This window comes from Corythoichthys intestinalis, chromosome 18, assembly GCF_030265065.1.
Source record: "Corythoichthys intestinalis isolate RoL2023-P3 chromosome 18, ASM3026506v1, whole genome shotgun sequence".
NCBI classification, from domain to species: Eukaryota; Metazoa; Chordata; class Actinopteri; order Syngnathiformes; family Syngnathidae; genus Corythoichthys; species Corythoichthys intestinalis.
Window position 1 is genome coordinate 25,932,883 of NC_080412.1, and position 23,551 is coordinate 25,956,433.

Here is a 23,551-nt window from a genome sequence, read left to right on the forward strand (position 1 = left end):
GGCATGTCCCACCGGCGGGAGGCCCCGGGGACGACCCAGGACACGCTGGAGAGACTATGTCTCTCGGCTGGCCTGGGAACGCCTTGGGATCCCGCCGGAGGAGCTGGTTGAAGTGGCTGGGGAGAGGGAAGTCTGGGCTTCCCTGTTAAAGCTGCTGCCCCCGCGACCCGACCCCGGAACAAGCGGAAGATAATGGATGGATGGATGTATAATATTTTCCTGCCTTTTATTTATCTTGAGCCATGTTTTGTTGTAAAGCACTTTGAGGGCCTTTCGGGTTTTAGTAAAGGGCTATATAAATAAATTTGATTGATTGATTGATTCTGAAGTCTATTTACTTCATTGTCTTGTTGCAGCATCCATCCTCTTTTTAGCTCCAACTGTCTGACAGACGGCCTCAGGTTTTCCTGCAAAACATCCTGATAAACTTTTGAATTCATTCTTCCATTGATGATTGCAAGTTGTTTGAAGCTCCCTCCACCATGCTTCACGGTGGGGTTGAGCTGTTCCATGTTTCCTCCACACATGACGTTGTGTGTTACTCTCAAACAATTCAACTTTGGTTTCATCAGTTCACAAAATATTTGGCCATAACTTGTGTGGAGTGTCCAAGTGCCTTTTTGAGAACATCAAACGAGCAACAATGTTTTTTTAGACAGCAGTGGCTTCCTCTGCGGAGTCCTCCCATGAACACCATTCTTGGCCATAGTTTTACATATAGTTGATGTGTGCACAGAGTTATTGGACTGTGCTAGTGATTTCTGTAAGTCTTTAGCAGACACGCTAGGGTTCTTTTTTTTTTTTTTTTTTTTTTTTACCTTTCTGAGTATTCTGCACTGAACTCTTGGCGTCATCTTTGGTGGACAGTCACTCCTTGGGGGAGAAGCAACGGTGCCAAACTCTCTGCATTTGTCGACAAATTCTCTGACTGTCGATTGATGAACATCCAGACTTTTAGAGATATTTTTTAATCCTTTCCCAGCTTTATACAAATCAACAGTCTTTGATCGCAGGTCTTCAGACAGCTCTTTTGACCGAGCCATGATGCACATCAGACAATGCTTTTCATCAAGACAATTGTTACCAGGTGTGTGTTTTATAGTGGTCAGGGCAGTTTTAAACCACTCATCAGTGATTGGGCACACACCTGACTTAAATTGTTTAGTAAAAATTGGTTTCAATTGCTCTTTAAGTGTCCTTAGGCAGAGGGTTCACTTACTTATTTTTCCCCTTTCGCCATTATTTGCATGCTATCCTCATTAAAATATGAAAACCTATAAATGTTTGTGTGGTTTTAGTTAAAACAGAAACTGTTTTTACATCTGTGTGATTTTGACAAAAATCAGATCACATTTGACTGTGAAATTCCAAAGGTTCAGATACTTTTTCATATCAGAGTAATTAAACTCATTATATCATTCATATAAGGTTGCTTAAAAGTTGGTGGGGACAATTTGAGCATCCAGAAAAGTTGTTAGTGTGTCCCTATACGCCCTTGCCTGGATAATTAAGATTATTAACATGTGCGTATGTTAATATAATGTATGTTCAAATATTGCAATTTATATTTGCTTATAAAATACAGACATTTATTCTGGAAGTTTTCAAAAATGTTTCTTTTGTAGTTTTTGAATGTTGTATCACCTGAACCAATACATATAGAAAGTTATTATGAGTCAATAAAGATTCATTTTGCATCGATCATCTAGCCTATCAATTAATTAGGTTCATATTCATAGAAATGAAGCCCTGACCCCCATTCACACCCAGCAAAAAGTGTTCATGCAGGTTATGCTGTCCCTACCAATGTTGAGACCAAACCTACGCCCTTGGTAGACTGGACACACTACTGGTCCTAGTTGAGTTACATTTGCGATTGCTACTTTAGTACACGTGCATAAAGTGGCTTTAATTCAATGATGGGAGAGGGTGGGGGTTGAGAGGGAGGAGTATATGTGTGCGAGAGAGAGCGAGAGAGCAAAAGTGCGAGAGAGCGCACAGCCGTCTGAGCCATTCATCTCTGGAGATGAGACGTGGACGCGACAAGAGGGCAGGAAAGGAGTTCTTTGGAACAATTTGTGCCTCTCATCTTTTGACTTTTATGCACTTCCTCACTCTTTAAGCTGCTCCCGTCCATGAACAGGCACTTCTTCCTCATCCCTGACTTGCCCGCTCGCCAGCATCCTCAGAAGGCAAACACTCTGTCTCATTTTGAGAAGAAGGCGGTGGTGGTGGGGGAGGAGGTGACCTCAGGAGGACGCACAGGGATCCCAGCTCCGGGAAAAGGAGGAGGAAGAGGAGGAGGAGGAAGAGGGCACATCCTGCTGATAGAAAGCATCTACGAAGCCTTTCTATCCCTCCGTGCACACGCACATGGACATTTAGGGCCTGTTTTCATGCAAACTATTACAAGGGTTGAGAAGTGAATCTCTAGCTACCACAGGCGTGTATAGTGAACATCACTAGTTTACGTGAGGATAATCTGCATTAAAGGACAATAAGGACGAGCTGCGCGAGTGCAAAATGGATCTCAATCGAATCAGAGGTAAGTGCATCCTTTAAAAGTTTGTGGCTAGGGACCAAATATCAGGTGCATTCATCACTTTGTAAGGACAAAAGTTTGCTAACACAGTCACGTGTACTTTTGATGTCAAGGAACGAAAATCATATGTGAGTGTGTGTGTTTAGGTATTTATGACTTCATAAAATCCGGCAAAAAAACCACACTGCCATATTTTGAAGGTGTTTAACCCCAAAGACCTGGTTCTGTCATACTTGGACATGACATTTTGGGTCATGTAGGCCTAAGTGTTAACATTTGGTATTAAAGTGATTGTGTATACCGTCCAAAATGTCATCCACTTAAAAAAAACATAAAATGAATCACTAGTTGGACTGATTGTGAATGGCCATCTTCTGCGTTCGTTTATTCGCCCCTCCCTGTCAAAATGGATCGGACATCTAGTGCCGTCAATGGCAGCCAATGCTTTAAATGAGTGCCCTACTGTATATAATGAGGAGGCCTGATCATACTTGTGTCTTGTGGTGTGGGCACCAAAAACCACAGACCCATAAAGGAAGTTCATGCTCACATGTGTTCTTGTAAAGTGGTGAAAAGTACACCCAGTACATCCCAACACATTTCTCAATAACTATCATATCATATCTATTGTCAAATTAACCTGATAAGGTGACAGAAAAGTTCTCATAAACTGATGAATAAAACAAAAAGTCTCATATTGCAATATGGCGACCAAAAATTACCACCTCCCACAGAAGGTGTTTGAGTGGATACTCCATCATGTTATGGGGGCCCCGTGCAGCATGACAGATAATTCCCTGTCCCACCCTATTTATCAACTCATCGAAGTTTCTTTTTCAATTCATCATGAGGATCTCTTCTGGCCTGGGTACCAAAAATCAAAATTTTGGTCTGTTTTTCAGGTTTTATTTGGTCACAAAATAACACAAAAAATCATGCACCATTCCATAACGGACATTTGTGTGTGGGTGTGTGTGTAAACGTGACCGGGACGCTTGCAGGGGTTGCCATCGATTGTCCTCAAGGTCGGATGCAGAATGTCGATACCCATCTCCGCTGGGGTGGGCCGATGGATGGTGGGAGTGATGGAGTGACGTTGGGGGAAAAGTGAATGTGAATGATCGAGCGGAGAAGTGCTTGAAGGAATAACCAACCAAGGCAGAGAGGGGAGCTGCGAGGCGGAAGTGGGGGTGAGGAGGGAGGGTTGGAGGGAGGGGGGTTGTCAAATGATGAAATGGATGAATGGATGATGGAGGAAAGGAGGGAGGGGATGAATGGAGTTTTTTTGCCACAGCAGAAGCACTAATGCGCCGACTAATGCACTGTAGAACCACAGCGCAACAGAAATGTATGATTTGCACGAAAAGACAACTTTACAAAGTTAGATTTCCCTCACATTGCTGTTAAAAAGTATTGGGACATGCCCCTTAACTCTTTATAGGGTAGTTTAACTCAATGTCTGCTATTGCAAATGCTGAAAATCCAATCCATTCCTATTTAATGTCAAATCAACTTGATAATGTGACACTGTTTGAATAAGGTATATCCTGTATAGACCCTACCCACCGACGTCACAAAATCACGTGCTCGCTGTATGGTTCCGCCCACTTGTCCGTCATTTTGTGTCTGTAATATCAATAGCAATTTATAATGCATTTCATGGAAGACCCGGTGCTTTCGGATGCCGTAAACTCACTTGATGCGTTGCATAAAAGGCGTTATGTGGAAAAGCTTCAGTTTATTCATTCGCCAGATCCATATTTGATGCCTAAATCGATGTTTTTCGACCCGCTGTCTGCGCCGTATTTGCCTGACATCTGCTAGCTACCCTGAACTGTACAACTATCTTGTCCACACAAAATCAGCCTATTCTCACGAAAGTTTGAAAAACTTTAAGAGCTTGGAGGCTTATAAATACTTCGTTGCTGGTTGGGTGAAACAGGTCCTCATCCACGAAAATTCGGCAGGAATCTATCTTGTGCTTGGAAAGGTGAGTTACGAAATTTTCAATTCAAAATCTTTTGTTATTGCTAACATCCACTGTCAAATCTAATGTATTTCATGTCGTTTGTCAATGGAGTTAGGGCTTTTAATGTTCATATGGTTTAGCGATAGCACTCTCACTACATACATACGTGTATGTTGTCGGCGATTAGCCTAGCAATGATCTTAATTGTGGTTGTCAGCCCAAAACCCTCTAAATATATATTAAATGCATCTTACCAGATATAAAATGACTACTACATAATCTGTGGTAATCGTTTGGAGCCCAGTCTTCTCGTCGAATTGCAGCAGCCCATCTCGCTCTCTTCTCTCCGGGTCTCTCGGAATCCAGTAGAACTTCAAGTCTCTCCGTCTTCTCCGTCTATCTTCTCTGTTATTGCAACCGACCGCCACACACGCCTTCACCATTTTGATTATTAATGTTAACGAGCAGAAAAACACATCGTAAATAGGAGGAATGTACGTAGCCGTAACAGGGAAACATGATGTGTTGACGGACAATTGGGCGGCACCAGTCAGGAGGAAGGAGTTGTGACGTCACGTGGGTAGGGTCTATAGCAGTGATCCCCAACCACCAGGCTCGAGGCCGGTACCGGTCCGTGGCCCATTTGCGACCGGGCCGCAGAGAATAATGAAAATTTGTTAACGACCGCAATCTCGCCTGTACCTTTTGACACTTCAATACTAATCCAAGTAGAGATGGGTGTACGCGCCCTCTTGTGGTTGGCCGCCCTTACTGGGGTGTTTGCAGCCCAGCATCAGTTAATGTAAACAGTGACGTTACGTAACGTACGTGTCTTTGGACACCTTTTTTCACGGGAAAAGGCCACCTTCTGAGCCAGAAGAGGATGCCACAACCAAGTCCATTCTGCATAATATACAGGTATGGCTAAAAGCTAGCAAACGAGGCAACAAAAGCAAATAGACTGAGAGCATCATACCTCGTGATGAACCGTATTGCAAGAAACTTTTCATGATTGGAGATAACTCCTTATGCTTGCGACTAAGGATATTTGACGTCAAGTTTTAAGAGAGGCCGCTGTTAAAAAAGGTTGTTCAGTGAGTTATCTTTCCCTTGATTTAATGTCCGTTTTTATATTTTCTGTCATTTTCTGCCACACATTTCCGGTCTGTGCAAAAAAGGCCCATGTCACATACAGTGCCCTCCATAATTATTGGCACCCCTGAAAAAGATGTGTTTTTTAGCTTCTAATATATTTTTTTAATTCAAATAATATGGGACCTTAATGGAAAAAAAGAGAAAAATCCAACCTTCAATACAAGTGCATTCATTCCGTGGGGAAAAAATCCCACATAAAGAAAAAATTATTTGACATCAAATAATGTGTGTCACAATTATTAGCACCCCTGGTGTTAAATCTTTGTATAACCCCCTTTTGCCAACAAAACAAGGTCTGGGGACTGAGATGGCCATGGGAGGAGCTTGATTTTGTGTCTGGTGAACCATTTCTGTGTAGATTTGGCAATATGTTTAAGGTCATTGTCTTGCTGAAAGACCCAGTGATGACCCATCTTCAGCTTTCGGGCAGAGGGCAACAGATTTTGATTTAAAATGTCCTGGTATTTCAGATTTTGATTTAAAATGTCCTGGTATTTCAAAGCATTCATGATGCCATGCACCCTAACAAGGTTCCCAGGGCCTTTGGAAGCGAAACAGCCCCACAGCATCACTGACCCACTCCCAAACTTCACAGTGGGTATGAGGTGCTTTTCAGCATGCGCATCTTTTATGGCACGCCAGACTCACTTAGAGTGTTTGTTGCCAAAAAGCTCAATCTTGGTCTCACACAAAAATACACATGGTCCCAGGCTTCAACTGGGACCGTGTGCTTTGGTCAGATGAGACCAAGAATTAAAAAAAAAAAAAAAAAAAAAAAATATATATATATATATATATATATATATATATATATATATATATATATATATTTTTTAGAATCTAAAAAACACATCTTTTTCAGGGGTGCACTGTAGATCCGTGGTGCAAAAAAGGTTGGGGACCACTGCTGTATAGTGTATATTCATTTGTTTTTAACATTTTATTAATTGTTCCGGAAGGTAAGGGGCATATAAGTTGTATGCAGAGTTAGCCAAAAACCTGCGGTTCCTCCATAATTCACCAAAAACTTTCCCATTTATTATTACTAATGGGATACCATTGCCATGTATATCGTTTTATCCATTTCTAATGTCCAAATTTTCCCCCTTCATTTTCAATGGCAGAAAAACATGGGTGGTTGTGATTTTTGACCAAAAACGTACTATCACAGCCCATTCACATTCAACTGGCGCCCAACTAAGTTGATGCATTGACAGCCATGTACTGTAACTCGATTCTATTGATGCTGATTTACTTGGATTCCACTGACAGCCATGTACGTCCATGCCATTGACGGGCATGTATGCCCATGCCATTGACAGCCATGTACGTCATTGCCATTGACAGCCATGTTTGTACATGCCAATGACGGTCATATATTATGATTCTAATGATGCCAATGCACATGGATTTCACTGACACATATGTAAGTCAATGCCATTGATGGCCATGTACGTCAAAATATCAACACGAATTGACATGATATCAGCAGTAAATGACCCTAAAATGTCCACCAAATCAACAGGAAGTGACCTGAAATCTGAAGGCTGTCACAACAAGGGGTTTACTTGCGAAAGCAAAGCTACCGTCGCAATTCCTCCAGAAATTGCATCTTCTAGTTTAAACATGTGTTTATTCATTAAAGAATTTAAAAATAATATTAAAAAGAACAATAATGATTAATATAAAAAAATCACACACTTGTAAACAAAATGTTAATATTGTGGCCTACATGACCCAAAATGTGATGAGAAAACTGGTATGGCCTAGTGCAGACATGTCTAAAGTCCGGCCCCGGGGCCAAATGCGGCCCGTGGTCAAATTTCATCCGGCCCCCAGCCGCTGTCACAAAATCAATAACGTCTGGCCCGCACACAGACTTAATAAATTGGTCAGCAGTACTAATACCAGCATATGAAGTAGCGTACACACTAAATGCTGCTCCTCATTTACCCACCAAAAGTCAGCAGCACTCTAAGCAACATTACCCCATGTGACCCTTCCAATTTTCTAAAATGGCGACAATCAACAAAAAAAAAAGTTGACTGCGACAGCCGACGCTTCAAGGATAGGTGGAAATTGGACTATTTCTCACTAAAATACGCAACAACTGTGTCTGCCTCATTTGCAAAGAGACAGTCGCTGTTTTTAAATAGTTCAATCTGAGACGATATTACCAAACAACACACTCTGACATGTACGACAAGATTACAGGGAAGATACGCTCTGAGAAATTGAAGCTAGGTCAATTTCACACCTGCAGTATTTCGCAAGAGCCTGAGAGTCGAAAGAGAACGCCACAAAGGCTAGTTATGAGATTGTTGAAATTATGAATTTAAAAAAATAATAATAAAGCAAATGTGACGCACAGAATGGCTTGCTAAAATTTGCTTAAATATATTGTTCTACGTAAAGGACGTCAGCCAAGGTCGGCCCCCCACATTTTTACCACACCAAATCCGGCCCTCTTTGCAAAAAGTTTGGACACCCCTGGCCTAGTGGGTGACATCAGAAACACTATAGCTTCTTGTGAGTATTTTATTTATTTATTTGTGTGTATATTTGTTTGACTTTTTGTCTCGGTCATGAAATGGCTTATCTTGACACAGCCAAACTGGCGGGAAAATTGAACTTTTTTGTGGAACTGTTCATGACAGACACGACTACCAAAATGAACAATGTCATCTAAAACCGGTTTCTGAGGTCGAATTTTCTTTTAATTCCAGGGTCTACAACAAAGCCAATTTTGGAAGAAAGCCCTTAAATCCCAAAACATTGAACCTGCAAATGCGAATACATCCTAAAAATGGTCCGTTGTTGCTTCGTACTTTTTCATCAGTTTATCATGGCCCTCTTGGGACCTTGTCCAAACTCAAATGGTTCCCCACCCCTATGGGAACTTGCTCTCCGACTTTCCCCTCAGACGTCCTTTCATCATATTTAGATTTCAAAATCATTCACAGCGTCATGATCCTTCGGTCATTGGCTGACCCTTCCCTTCCTGTGACCGCCCCCGCTCCCCTCCCGGTCTTCAGTGTCTATTTCAGTCTTTCCGTCACGGTCAGATTCAGCACATCCGGTATCTCATCAAGTTTATTGTCATCCAATCCTGCTGCTGCTGCTCCCAGGAGACCATCAAGGAAGGAAAGCCTCTGGGTCTTAGTGCCTAGTGTTTCCAGAGAGCCAAAATTGTCTTTGAAATGGGTAATTAGCTGTGTCAGGTGGTGTTCTTCCACTTTTAAAGCCTCTAAATATCTTGATCTTACACGTCAACTATTTTTTCTCTTGGAAACAGAATTACCCCCCCCCCCCTCCACCTTTTACTTGCAGTGGCTTTTCAACATAGCTTGGTTGCTTGCATGAGGTCATCACGGAGATAGCTTGTTCAGTCCATTAAAAAGCCCCATCGACCGTCCACACTCAGCGGAAGTCAGAGCAAAGAAACACATTTCGACCTTGAGTGAGTGCGTTTTGAATGCATCATTTTTCAAATAAATCTTGCATTGCATTTGATGGTGTGTCTGATAAAATCTTCAAAAACTGTTTTTGTGAAGGGCCAGGAGCATAGTGCACGTTTAGTTACACGCGTGCGAGTTTGCGTACGTGTGTGGTGGTCCGCTCATCCCGTCACACTGATACTCCCCCAGCACCGCGCTGGGCCTTGCTCAGGTTACTACATTGCTGGCCCTTCGTTTACATTTTCTGCATTTCACTTTAATAACAAGTAATAATCAGAGTCTGCAATTATGTTTCCAGCTTGACATTAACTCATTGGCAGTTCAAATAGGATGCTTCGGAGAAGATGGCATCTGTAATTCATAATCTAAAGTTGGGCAAATGATAGCTGGCATAAGATTTTTGCCAAGGATCCACAAAGGTTAAGTTGATGGGACTTTTTGATATACAGTGGGGCAAAAAAGTATTTAGTCAACCACCAATTGTGCAAGTTCTCCTACTTGAAAAGATTAGAGAGGCCTGTAATTGTCAACATGGGTAAACCTCAACCATGAGAGACAGAATGTGGAGAAAAAACCCCCCAGAAAATCATATTTTTTGATTTTTAAAGAATTTATTTCCAAATTAGAGTGGAAAATAGGTATTTGGTCACCTATAAAACAAACAAGATTTCTGGCTGTCAAAGACGTCTAACTTCTTCTTAAGAGGATCCACTCGTTACCTGTATTAATGGCACCTGTTTTAACTCATTATCGGTATAAAAGACACCTGTCCAAAATCTCAGTCAGTCACACTCCAAACTCCCTTATGGCCAAGACCAAAGAGCTGTCAAAGGACACTAGAGACAAAATTGTAGACCTGCACTAGGCTGGGAAGACTGAATCTGCAATAGGTAAAACCCTTGGTGTAAAGAAATCAACTGTGGGAGCAATTATTAGAAAATGGAAGACATAAAAGACCGCTGATAATCTCCCTCGATCTGGGGCTCAATGCAAGATCTCACCCCGTGGCGTCAAAATGATAACAAGAACGGTGAGCAAAAATCCCAGAACCACAGACCACCAGACCTAGTGAATGACCTACAGAGAGCTGGGACCGCAGTCACAAAGGCTACTATCAGTAACACAATACGCCGCCAGAGACTCAAATCCTGCACTGCCAGATGTGTCCCCCTGCTCAAGCCAGTACACGTCCAGGCCTGTCTGCGGTTCGCTAGAGAGCATTTGGATGATCCAGAAGAGGACTGGGAGAATGTGTTATGGTCAGATGAAACAAAAATAGAACTTTTTGGTAGAAAAACAGGTTCTCGTGTTTGGAGGAGAAAGAATACTGAATTGCACCCGAAGAACGCCATACCCACCCATGGGGGTGGAAACATCATGCTTTGGGGCTGTTTTTCTGCAAAGGGACCAGGACGACTGATATGTGTAAAGGAAAGAATGAATGGGACCATGTATCGAGAGATTTTGAGTGAAAATCTCCTTCCATCAGCAAGGGCATTGAAGATGAGACGTGGCTGGGTCTTTCAGCATGACAATGATCCCGAACACACAGCCAGGGCAACAAAGGAGTGGCTTCGTAAGAAGCATTTCAAGGTCCTGGAGTGGCCTAGCCAGTATCCAGATCTCAACCCCATAGAAAATCTGTGGAGGGAGATGAAAGTCCGTGTTACCCAACGACAGCCCCAAAATATCACTGCTCTAGAGGAGATCTGCATGGAGGAATGGGCCAAAATACCAGCAACAGTGTCTGAAAAGCTTGTGAAGAGTTACAGAAAACGTTTGGCCTCCGTTATTGCCAACAAAGGCTACATAACAAAGTATTGAGACTGAACTTTTCATATTGACCAAATACTTATTTCCCACCATGATTTGCAAATAAATTCTTTAAAAATCAAACAATGTGATTTTCTGTTGTTTTTTTTCCACATTCTGTCCCTCATGGTTGAGGTTTACCCATGTTGACAATTACAGGCCTCTCTAATATTTTCAAGTGGGAGAACTTGCACAATTGGTGGTTGACTAAATACTTATTTGCCCCACTGTATATACATGTATACATACACACACACACACACACATATATATAGGAGGAAATGTCACTTTTGAAATTTGGTCAAATTGGGGTCTCAGATCCAAACTTCAAGTCACCCGAGTGTTTTCCGCCAAATACTTATTTGCCCCACTGTATTTGACCTTGAATCCTGAAGGAAGTGAAATGTCTTCAATGTTTTGCTGAAATACAGACATGTAGCTTATGACGAGTATGTAAATTTGAGTTGATTCTCTAACCTATTCCCCTTTCACAAACGTATCCCGGTAAATTCCCGTGTAGGGTGACATGGGATTTACTCGCGTCATTGCTTTCACGCATGTAGAGATATCCCGGGAATGACGTGGGCTGGACACTTTCACTAACTTGTCCCGTGTTGCCCACTGGCACTCTCTTTGCCGGTCTTGCGAAATTTTATAACACGGACATTACGTCATTTTTGGTCAGCATCGACTGTCACAATGTTAGTCAAATCGTGTTTTTTTTTACAGAGCCATTTATGGGAGCGTTCCCAATGTCGTAACTGCAGCCAATTTAGGCTCATCAAGACTGTATTCAAGCCCAAGAGGGTGGCGAGATATTAACTTACTGGGCGCAATTCAACACCTCTGCCGCCCTTATTTTGAAATCCCCTACGTCGTGCTGGTATTTGAGTGTTGTTTTGTTCTCTTATCGGTTCTCTGCCTACTGCTTAGGTTACTATTATTGATCCCCGTCGACCTACTGTCACGGAATATTTGTGTTATTTCCCCTTTACCGCGATCGCATGTATTTTTCTTTGTATTTAATAAACCCTTGAACGCATCCCTTTGTTGTTTTATGATTTGAGGTCCAACCTTGTTTCTGCAGTTGCGGACCCTATCATCGGCAACAAAATAAACCACACATTAAATTTGGACGATGGACTCTCTTCTTAGGCTCTACGATCCAGTAGCAATTTAATTTCGTTATGTTTTTAGTTTAACTTAGCTATCTCCAGCTTGCTATGTTGATAATTACAATGTTTGTTTACCGCTTTTCGTCTTACTGTGAAGAAAGAGGAAGTGACGATCGGCCCGCCATCATATTTACATCATCTGCTACCGTGCCGTCACCCGGGAATTTAATGCTTGCTTTCACATACGCCTCATTCAGGGACTTTTCTGGGCATTATTCTTTTATTCTTCTAAGATGGGACCCGGGATATGTCCGCGGAATCTCCGTGTCAGTCGACCCGGGAACATAAGCGGATTTTAAGGGGGAGTTCTGGGGGTCCAGCCCCCCCCCCGGTGGCCGAAAAGTGCTTGAAGTGTAATTGCTTGAAATTGACTTTCCTATATATATATAAAAGTTGTAAAGCAATAAAACTGCAACAAAAATAAATGAAAAAAAGTAAAAATAAAAAAATTATAATGGGTCAAAATTATTTTTCGAAGAGATCATGTGACTAGCACCTTATACGGTCATTTGCTTGCATATAATTTTCAACAACAACAACAAAAAATTAGGGGAGGACAATTTTAATTTTCAAATGATTTTTTTCTTTAATTGAAAATGTTTTTTTTGATTGACTTTTTGGGGGGATTGAATGATTTAGACACAAATGTCCCAACCATAATATGGCCCAAACAAAAAAGATTGCTTCAATCAAACTTTTTCAATGAAAAATTAAGTGTTCAAATGCAAATTTTTCAATCTCAAATATTTTTTCGCACTCTAAAACGTTTTCTATGATTGATTTTTTTCTTTTTTTGATTGAAGTGATTTTTCTTTTTGAAAATATATATATTTTTGAAGTAACTTATTTTTTGATTGAATAACAAAGACAAAACGTCCGAGACAAAATGTGGTGCAAACCTAAATCAACATTACGTCAATCGAAAAAAAAACTTCAAAGAAAAATAGCTTTCACATGCATTTTTTTGAGATTCAAATTTATTTTTGCATTCAAACACATTTGTTTTAATTGAAGAGACTTTTTTTAAAAAATTGAAAATATATATTTTGATTGAAGCAACTGTTTTTTTGTTTTTTTTTTATTGAAGCAACTTTTATTTTTTGATTGAATAATAAAGACACAAATCTACCTCCATTCCATTCCTTCAAGAATGATGGGAAACAAAAAACGCTCATTTTCAACTTGTTATTACAAATCTTCTTGTAAGTTAATTTTATAGCTGACACTGCGTTTCGGGGTCATCAACATGTTGTGCCCCTCCTGCCCCAAAAGTCAAAACTCCGCCCATGCCCGGGAAATTGCATTCATATGTTTTGGCTGCCCGTTTAAATCCTGGGATTTTAACGGTGTTTCGGTGTATGTGAACAGGCTCCAGACCTCAAACACAACTCTTAGACTGAAGAGGAAAATGAAGTTCAGACTTCGAGGAGGCCTCAAGTTTATGTCAGGTTCTTCCCTCTCCCAATTGACTAGATGTCCACAAACAGACAAAAGAAATCTTTGGTCATGCTTTTATCTATGCTCTACTTACATTTTTGGCGTACCCCTTGAACGGTCGTCTGAGGCGAGCATTGTCTTTAATGAGAGACTTCTGCCTTTTCTCGCATCTGCTTATCCATTCATCTGGAGCTTTTATTCAATTGAGTCTACTTTGCTGCGCGTGCATTTCCTGCACTTGTCTTTATTTTCCTTTCCCGAACGTCTATCTGACATCTCGACACCTAATTTATGCAGGGACACAAGGCCCTCTCTGTTGGCCTGAACGCTATCACAAGCAATGACCTATATTTATGACCTATATTCTTATATTTCTTCAGGAAATTTTCTTATTATGTTGATTTTTATTACATGAGTTTGTTAAGTTAATGTGAACTCCTAAAATTGTAATGTTGCATGGCTGTAACTTGTAATGGGAATGCCTCCATTTGTGGGCCATTCTCAAGGTTTTCCTCAGATGGAGTTTTAAGTTTTTCTCTGCCCTTTTGGGGTTTAGATCAGGGGATTTCGGCATATTTCTCAAATGTGAGCCCGTGAATCCCTGACTAAGGGCTATATAAATAAATTTGACTTGACTTTTCCTGACTTAAATTGGGCATCTTGTTAAGATTATGCAAAAGCCTCTGGTGGCATTTTGGCACCAGGCGACTAACCAACACTCTTATTTTATGACCCCTTTGGTTGCAGGTCTGTCCGATGTGCCTTGAGCCTCGGCCCAGTGCCTCACACCTTGGTCCCACCCGCCGTGGCAGTCAGACTTGGACGCCACTCAGTCCGTTAGGATGGAGCTGGACGGAATGGACCTCCAGCAGGTCCCGGTGCTGTCGATCGACCAGATCCGAGCCATCCGGGCCCACAATGACTATGTAGACCGGCCGGTGGCGCTGGAACTGGCGTCACAGTCGGGATTTTTCTACGCCCACGATGAGCGCCACCCACATGGGATATACTCGCAGTACCCTCAGCCGTCCCGCCACACCGCTCTGCCCCGCAGCCAAAGTCAGCAGCACGCTCACACGTCCCGCATCAGCCGCTCCAGTACCATCAGCTCCTCCATGTCCCGGACCAGCGCCGGTTCAGACCAGAGGCTGCTGGCGGGTCTGACGCCCTCGCACTCCGGCCTGGCCTCGGTGGTGCGCGCTCAACCAAAAGGGGAGCTCAAAGCTGACAATTCCTTAAGCAAAATCTTAGCCGAAGACGAACTAGGCCGGCACCAATTCATCTGCGAGCGCTGCGCCCGCTGCAAGTGCCACGAATGTTGCGCCCCGCGCCGACTGCCCTCCTGCTGGGCCTGCGGTCAGCGTTGCCTATGCTCAGCCGAAAGCGCGGTGGAGTATGGCACCTGCTTGTGCTGCGTCAAGGGCATTTTCTACCACTGCTCGGCTCAGGATGATGAGGACAACTGCGCCGACCGTCCGTGCTCTTGCGCCCCGGCCCACGCTCTGGCCCGCTGGGGCACCATGGGTCTCCTGGCTCTTTGCCTGCCCTGCCTATGCTGCTATCCCCCCGCCCGGCTGTGCCTCGCATTGTGCCGCTGTGCCCACGACCGGGCCACGCGACCCGGCTGCAGGTGCAGCAACACCAACACCGTGTGCCGCAAGATCTCTGCCTCCAACCCCAACCCGGGCCATCCCTCCGTAAGCAAAGGTGCGGAGAAGTCGCTATGACAGGCCTGGACGGGTGGCATCTAGGTGCCTACCTTACTAGTGCTCACCTACTATGTATGCATCCACCTGTTCTCCAGCTCAGGAGGGACCAAAAGCTTTACTGTGCCTGTTCGCCTTGGAAACTACAAGCTCAATCTAAGAACTGAACTGAACTCGCCTTCCTTCTTCTGCCTAATCGGGACGTCTAACAATATTTATTTATTATTGGACGCCTGCTGACCCTTTGGGGTCGAAATCCAGACTACGGACTATGTAAGGAACTCTCGGTTAAACTACATATGGGATGTAGATGCACCTAAAGGTTTGAAAGCTAAGAAATGGATGGTGCAAACATTCACGGCAGATCTAGAACAATTTGACACACTTAAAAAAAAGGAACCACACATTGTCTGAATGGAATTTCAATGCCATCATTTGTATATAAATGCACACACTGCATTGCGTAAAACTCGTGGGCCACTGAGGTAAATTGTACTTGGGTTAAATCTCAGGCAACTTTCAAAGTTCCTGGAGAATCAAATGGTGGTTTCCAGGACTTTTCACTCAATCCTCGGCCAAAATCAATGGGTTCTACATGCCATTTCTTCAGAAATCTCAAAGAAAAGCCTTCTACCTGAATCTTTCCTCACACTAACTTTTTGGTAGCAGCCTCAGTCTTTTGCGCTGTACATTTTGCAGCACCTCTGGAACACTTTGACACCTGGACGATACTGTGCAAAAGTTGCAGGTCATCAATAGTGAGCGACTGGTTCCTGGGCGATCAGACATTTGATTCTGGGACTGTGCACTTGCTTGAAATGCTTGGGATACATCCTTGCACGAAGTCGGTGGTAACTTATGCGTTGTATGTGCAGCATCTCTGGAACTTTCATCTTCAAAGACTGAAACTGCATTCGCCACCAAAAACCAATGCGCCAGCCTTCTTGAAAATCAACAATGAAAAAAGAAAAGGTGGCCTCAAACTTTTGCACAGTACCGTACAATGTTTAACAGTTGGTTATTCAACAGCAGGGTGGGCCAGGTGGGCGTTTGCCCATCGAGTCTTTGTGTGTGCGTGTGTTGGTGTACTGTATGTGTGAAGAAGAAGAAGAGGGAGCTGTCTTTGTCTTTTTTTAGCCTCGCTGCTACATCTTTGCGCTGGTCCGCTCGGGTTTCTCAGCGTGTCGCTGCCCAAACCTCGGTCCTCCCGCATCTCCACCCTACCCTGTTCACCAGTTTATCCTACTATCCCATCCGCCGCGCCTGCCTCTCCTCTTTCGTCGGCCGGTGGGCTAAAAGCCTCCCGGCGAGAGTTGATCAGACGGGCAATTATCTCCGTGATTGCTCTTAATGGGCCAGACGAGAAGCAGGAAGGAGTTGCGGTGTTTTGGCGGACGGAGAAGAAAGCGGGACGAGGGGGAAAAAAAGGGCCTGGCTCGGGTTTCCAGACGTGTGTGTGCATGTGTGTGCATGTTCTCAAGCGAACGTGCGCGTGTGTTATGGGGTTGCATGAAAACAACACCCGAAGCGTTAAGACCTTCCTTTGCGATTATATTTTTATATGCAGATACGAGCGAGCGGCGTTGAAATAATTTTTTTATCGAGCTTTCATGAACAGTCAGGGGGAACATACACAAAGGAATTTCAAAAATGATGCACAAGGATTTAATAGGGTAGGATACAAATGGTTTAGCCATTGACAGCGCTAGACGTCCAATTGATTTCGAGTGGGAACTGTGAATGAATGTTTATTCGCCTCTCCCAGTTGTAAGTGACTCGACGTCTAGTGCCGTCAATGACACTGAAATATGAGCATTCAGTCTTCCTGGTTTAAACAAATTGGACATCTATGACTGTCAATGGCATGCGAAGAGTTAAATATTATGAAGAAAAAACAGTTTAATTTTAAAACTTATAAGCCGCTACTTTTTTCCTTCATTTTGAATCCTGCAGCTTACAGTCCAGTGCGGCTTATTTATTGATTTATTTGGGTTAATAGGCAACACGTGCCTCATAGCATGCATTGCAGCGCTACAGATGTAAATAACAATCGAAATTCATGTTCTGTGCTAATTATTTATTCAGCTATTGTTCCAGTTGTTTAATTAATTGCTAGTTATGGTTTTTGGTAACAATTTATTTGACAGCGGCGTCATAAGACTGTCATAAGACCGTCATAATTATGACATGACACTATCATGGGCATTACTGAATGCTTATGATGGATGTCATTAAGTGTCACGTGGTGAATTATGTTGCTAACTCCATTTATGACTAGCTCAGATGTTTAATATCTATTCAAAAGTAAGATAATTTGGCGGATTATACAAAGTGAAATCTGTTATAAGTATTTATAATATATATATATATATATATATATATATATATACATATATATATATAAGCATTCATGCTCATGTCATATTATGATTGTATAATCTGGTGTAATCTGGTATAATCTGTTTTATGGTGCCACTGTCAAATAAAGTGTTAGCAAATGCCCGTAGTTAGCTGGGATAGGCTCCGGCACCTCCGCGACCCTCGTGAGGAATAAGCGGCATGGAAGATGAATGAATGAATGAAATACCATAACTAGCAATTAATGAAACAACTGGAACAGTAGCTGAAGAAATAATTAGCACAGAACATGAATTTTGATTGTTATCTACATCTGTAGCGCTGCAATACATGCTAGGAGGCATGTTGGAAAACAACAGCGTTGACAACAGATGGTAGAAGAGGTTGACTGTCTCCCCCACGGGTGCAGTGATGGCCAAATCAAGCTTCTTGAAGCAATGAAGCTTTGACCCAATTGTTTGCAACCATCATGAAGCTTTGAACCAATTGGCTGCAAAGCTTCATGATGGTTCATTTCTTCTTGTTATTGTCGTATGATGCCGCTGTCAAATAAAGTGTTACCAGTTAATATCCTTTGGTGTAGATATCCCATAATACAGTGAGGACAGCTGAGGCTTATTTATGAACAAATGCCCTTTTTGTTTCACATTTGATGGGTGGTGGCTTATAGTCAGATGCGCCTATTAATGCTAAAAATTCGATATTTAATTTAGAGTGTTACTTGTAGTCAAAACCAATGTGTTTTTCTGTTTTTATTCATTTCTATTTAATTAATTTAGTGTTTATTTGCACTGTGTTGATTTGAAAATGCATTTATAAATTAAAGAAATATATATATATAAATCACCACTATGATTAATACTTTTAAAACATACAGTAAAACCAAACTTAACACATGCTAATATTTAAATAGTCACTTCCCCTATAAAGGTCTTAAGTGTCAATTTTTGAATAGCTGTCCACTGAAGTGATCACTGTCCTTGAAAGGGTTACAAGTAACACTACAGTGACAAAGATCTTGTGTTTTGAGAATATAATCGTAAAACTACAATTTAACATTTTTCTCTAAACTCACTTCCATTTGACAGCAGATGTCCAATCCATTTGAACTGGGGAGCTGGCAGTGATCGTTAACTGTGAGCAGCAGCAAATGATTGCAGTGCCTTTTTGACCATTAAATCCGACTAAATCCTTGCAAGAATAAAACCGACCATAGGGAAAAAGAAATATACAAAGAGACCACTATGAACTGTCATGTGACTGCTCATGTTGGAGAAAATACTTTTATTTGACTGAAAACAAAACTTGAATTTATTCTTGGATGTGCGCGTAGAGGTACGTGTTATATTTTAATATTTATTTGTTTCACGTTGTATGACGCACATGGATTATGGAATGGTTTTTTTGTACGGAGGAGGCATTTTTGGTTTGTGCTGGCGGCTAACTCCAGTTGGCTGTCTCTACGATGGAGGTGGGTAACCTTTCTTCCAATCAGGGGCAGTTTCAGTCCTCCAAGGGCTACATTTATAATATGTGTAATGTGATTTTGTCTTTTTTTAAACAGCAGTATATTGTTTTTTTTTTGCATGTTGGGGCCGGATCAAATGCGCTTCCGGGAGAGGCTGCATTTTGCCCCCTACACCTTAGGTTGCCCACCCCATGCTTCTCACATTATAACCACTACACAAGCTTTTGGTACACAATTGGCATCTTGTTTGTTTGTTATAGAGCAATTTAAGGAGAGTATATGGAGAAAATATATGTAAAAGTCTCTTTTTTTAATTATTATTATGCTACATGAACATGTATTTCTTTGCCCATGTGGTGTCATTGGTTATTTATTTCCAGGTTAACCGTCACCATGGCGTGAAAACAGTGTGAGTGTGCTTGTTGTATGTTTTTGTTGTTGATTTTCTGCCTATTTGGTGTGGCTGCTGATGACCATCCAATAAAAAGGAGCTTTCCAAAGATCCATCAACATCTCTGTGTGTTTTTTTACAGGTGAGTTGTAAAATTATACGATTGGAGAATCGAATGAAGGCTTAACATTAAGAGAAAAACAGGGTAATACAAAATTTTGTGATTGAACTTATAGTATGAGTTTGCGAAAAAAAGATCTGACGAAGGGCTACACCTAAAACAGTTGGATTAATGATAATTTTGCAAATTAAAGTTTCAATTTTATTTTACACAGAGAAGACATACAAAGTGCTATAAACAACAGAAATGTACACTCACCGGCCACTTTATTAGGTACACCATGCTAGTAACGGGTTGGACCCCCTTTTGCCTTCAGAACTGCCTCAATTCTTCGTGGCACAGATTCAACAAGGTGTTGGAAGCATTCCTCGGAGAGTTTGGTCCATATTGAAATGATGGCATCACACGGTCGGTGCAGATTTGTCGGCTGCACATCCATGATGCGAATCTCCCGTTCCACCACATCCCAAAGATGCTCTATTGGATTGAGATCTGGTGACTGTGGAGGACTGTGAACTCATTGTCATGTTCAAGAAACCAGTCTGAGATGATTCCAGCTTTATGACATGGCGCATTATCCTGCTGAAACTAGCCATCAGAAGTTGGGTACATTGTGGTCATAAATGGATGGACATGGTCAGCAACAATACTCAGGTCGGCTGTGGCGTTCCAACGATGCTCAATTGGTACCAAGGGGCCCAAAGAGTGCCAAGAAAATATTCCCCACACCATTACACCACCACCACAAGCCTGAACGGTTGATACAAGGCAGGATGGATCCATGCTTTCATGTTGTTGACGCCAAATTCTGACCCTACCATTCGAATGTCGCAGCAGAAATCGAGACTCATCAGACCAGGCAACGTTTTTCCAATCTTCTATTGTCCAATTTCGATGAGCTTGAGCAAATTGTAGCCTCAGTTTCCTGTTCTTAGCTGAAAGGAGTGGCACCCGGCGTGGTCTTCTGCTGCTGTAGCCCATCTGCCTCAAAGTTCGACGTACTGTGCGTTCAGAGATGCTCTTCTGCCTACCTTGGTTGTAACGGGTGGTTACTTGAGTCACGGTTGCCTTTCTATCAGCTCGAACTAGTCTGGCCATTCTCCTCTGACCTCTGTCATAAACAAGGCATTTCCACCCACAGAACTGCCGCTCATTGGATATTTTTTCGTTTTCGGACCATTCTCTGTAAACCCTAGATATGGTTGTGCATGAAAATCCCAGTAGATCAGCAGTTTCTGAAATACTCAGACCACCCCTTTTGGCACCAACAACCATGCCACGTTCAAAGTCACTCAAATCACCTTTCTTCCCCATACTGATGCTCGGTTTCAACTGCAGGAGATTGTCTTAGACCATGTCTACATGCCTAAATGCACTGAGTTGCCGCCATGTGATTGGCTGATTAGAAATTAAGTGTTAACGAGCAGTTGGACAGGTGTACCCTAATAAAGTGGCCGGTGAGTGCATTTCATAGTTCATAAGAGGATAAAATAATCAAATGTTTAAAGTAGACCTCAGACTTCAAGGCTTGTAGGCTCTAATAAGCCACAATTGTTCTCTTTTACTATAATATGTTACATGTTTTGTACATGTACCTACGGAGGGCACCATGTTTTACGCAAGCAATGGACGCTTGGGTTATGACGTGGATTGTCACTGTCACTCGACAAATACTACCGGGTTACTGCAATTCATTCTATGCGGCGAGACGTCCAACACATACGCTCTTCGGTTAAAAGCAGCGAGTACTTACTATTTGTGTTTTTATTGTGTTATTGATGTTGTCTTTTGTTATCTTTTCATTGTCTCAAAATGCTTTTTACATGTGTTTCCCTCTCATACTTTTAAGCATTGTCTTTTCTTGTGTTAGCTTTAAAACAGATTGTTGATTTGTTGACCACATTAGTCATGTAGCATATTTAACCCTATATTGCCAAACGTATCACATTTGATACACCTAAAATTTCATGATTTTGAGACTAATTCAGAATTTTGACATTTCTTTTTGAAAAAAAAAAAAAAAAGATGGATGCAAGTCAACACATGCATCTGCAGGTTCCATGAAAAAAACAAACAGGATTTAGCAAGGGTTATAGATATCTGAGCGCTTATTACACATATTGATTTTGACTTTTCTTTTTACAAATTTGAAAAAAAGGTTTCATTAGGACCTTATTTTTCATATTTTGGGATTCTCTAAAAATTGCTTCATATTGCTGGCATTAAAGGGTTAAGCTACCCTTATTTGATATTTCTACATCGACGTATTTTCTTAAGGCATCTTTAGTATGTTCTGCCTGTATGCATCTGAATAAAACAAGCTGAAAGTGCATGGTAGAACTTTGGGTGTCAAATTCGCCTCTTGTAGGATATTTTGCCGGTGTATCACATTTCGGCAGAACACCGTTTTCTTTCCTACTCTCGTTTCGTCTCATCCCATCTTTCCTGTTCATTTTGCTTTTGCTGCTCGTTTTGTGAAATATCGACAGTGCTGTCATGCTCATTAATGTTCCTCTTGGGTTCAAACTGAAAGGGTTGAACAGATGACATGTTTATGTCGCTAGAGTCATACTCTGGAAGCTTGGCAGCGTAACTATGTGACGTCATCGCCCTGTGACATCAACAACAATGGCGACCAACTAGTTAAACTAATTTTACAAATTGTATAAAACTGAAAATATCAACAGTGCTTTCAATATCAAATTATTTTAACTCATAATAACTTCTATCTTTTAAGAACTACAAGTCTTTCTATTCGTGGATCAATTTAAAGTAACGAGAGTAAAGTTAAATCATGATAAATATTTGTCAAATTGGAAGAGCAGAGTTTTAATATAACAAATAATAAATTTGTAACATTAAGAAAACTTATGATATTGCAAAAACAAAGTCAAAATAGTTGTATTTCTAAAACTCTTGCTATAGGATTAGAGTTGACATGTTGGAATAAATCAGTGTAATGTCACAGAAACAAACCCCTATGTTCCCAATAAAACAAGATACCCTGAATATTACAATAAACATTACTAATTTTTTCAATAAATTTGTGAAGTTATTCAAAAGTATTAATGTCGCGAAAATAAAGTCGCATGATGAACTTAAAAAGCAGTCCTTTTAAGAAAAAAATATGATTCTACCACTTGAATGTCAGTTCTGAACCTTTGGCATTTGTCCAGTGCCCTTGTCAATGATAAATTTAGATCGGACGACAATCAGCTATCGACCCAAGATAAGTGCCTCGCCTTTTGGTCGGCGACAGCGATCCAATGGATGGCTCGACACTTGAGGTTGTTTACTGAGTGATCATTGAAGAATGTGCGGATGGCGCACAAAGAGAGTCTTCCTGCTCTCCAAGTGAACAGACAACCAGCCGTTGACCCCCTCTGTCAAAGCAAGGGGACCCCCCTATCCTCTTGTCGCCCCTGGGAGTCCCCCTCATCGGGACAAAGCAAGCTGTCCGTCAAAGGCCCATACAACTGTCAATCAATCACGAGGCTACCCGGAATGTTTACTATTATTTTTGTTGTTGTTTACAGCTGTCAACACTGGGTAGGCAAAATGAACCAGGGGTCAGAGGTCAGAGTGGGCGACACATCGGTATCTCAGGAGGAGGGAAAAGGGGAAATTTCCTCTCAAGTTGTGAAGGCTTTACAGCTATTTTGGTAAGCGAGGCAAAGAAAATGCACAAGAAAGCAGCCATTTTATTTTGAACAAACCAATTTAGGATCATTCTGGATATTTCCCAGTCACAGGGTCTCACAATTTTCTCCAGGTTTGGATTTTTTTGGAGTTTAATCCTTTATAAGATGACTATTTTTGGTAATCAACTGAAAACAAAACTCCACATATGACCAGATCACATTTCGGGTTATCTCGGCCACAATATTAACATTTGCAATTGTGGCTAGTGTTTTTTTTTCTTAAGTATTAATAATAATATTTCTTTAATATTAGTCTCA

General features: G+C 41.6%; 1 protein-coding gene across 1 annotated transcript; it reads left to right on the plus strand.

Annotated features, from left to right (window-relative positions):
• The first annotated feature begins 2,032 nt into the window (after positions 1-2,032).
• Positions 2,033-19,565, plus strand: LOC130906097 (protein sprouty homolog 3). The gene is made up of 2 exons (XM_057820032.1): positions 2,033-2,545; positions 14,296-19,565. Exon 2 carries the CDS (start codon positions 14,391-14,393, stop codon positions 15,273-15,275), a length of 885 nt encoding a protein of 294 aa, XP_057676015.1. The 5' UTR covers positions 2,033-2,545; positions 14,296-14,390; the 3' UTR covers positions 15,276-19,565.
• The last annotated feature ends 3,986 nt before the right edge of the window (positions 19,566-23,551 follow it).

Excerpts from the sequence above, each read along its gene's own strand:
- LOC130906097 (XM_057820032.1), top strand. The coding sequence starts at position 14,391 with ATGGAGCTGGACGGAATGGACCTCCAGCAGGTCCCGGTGCTGTCGATC.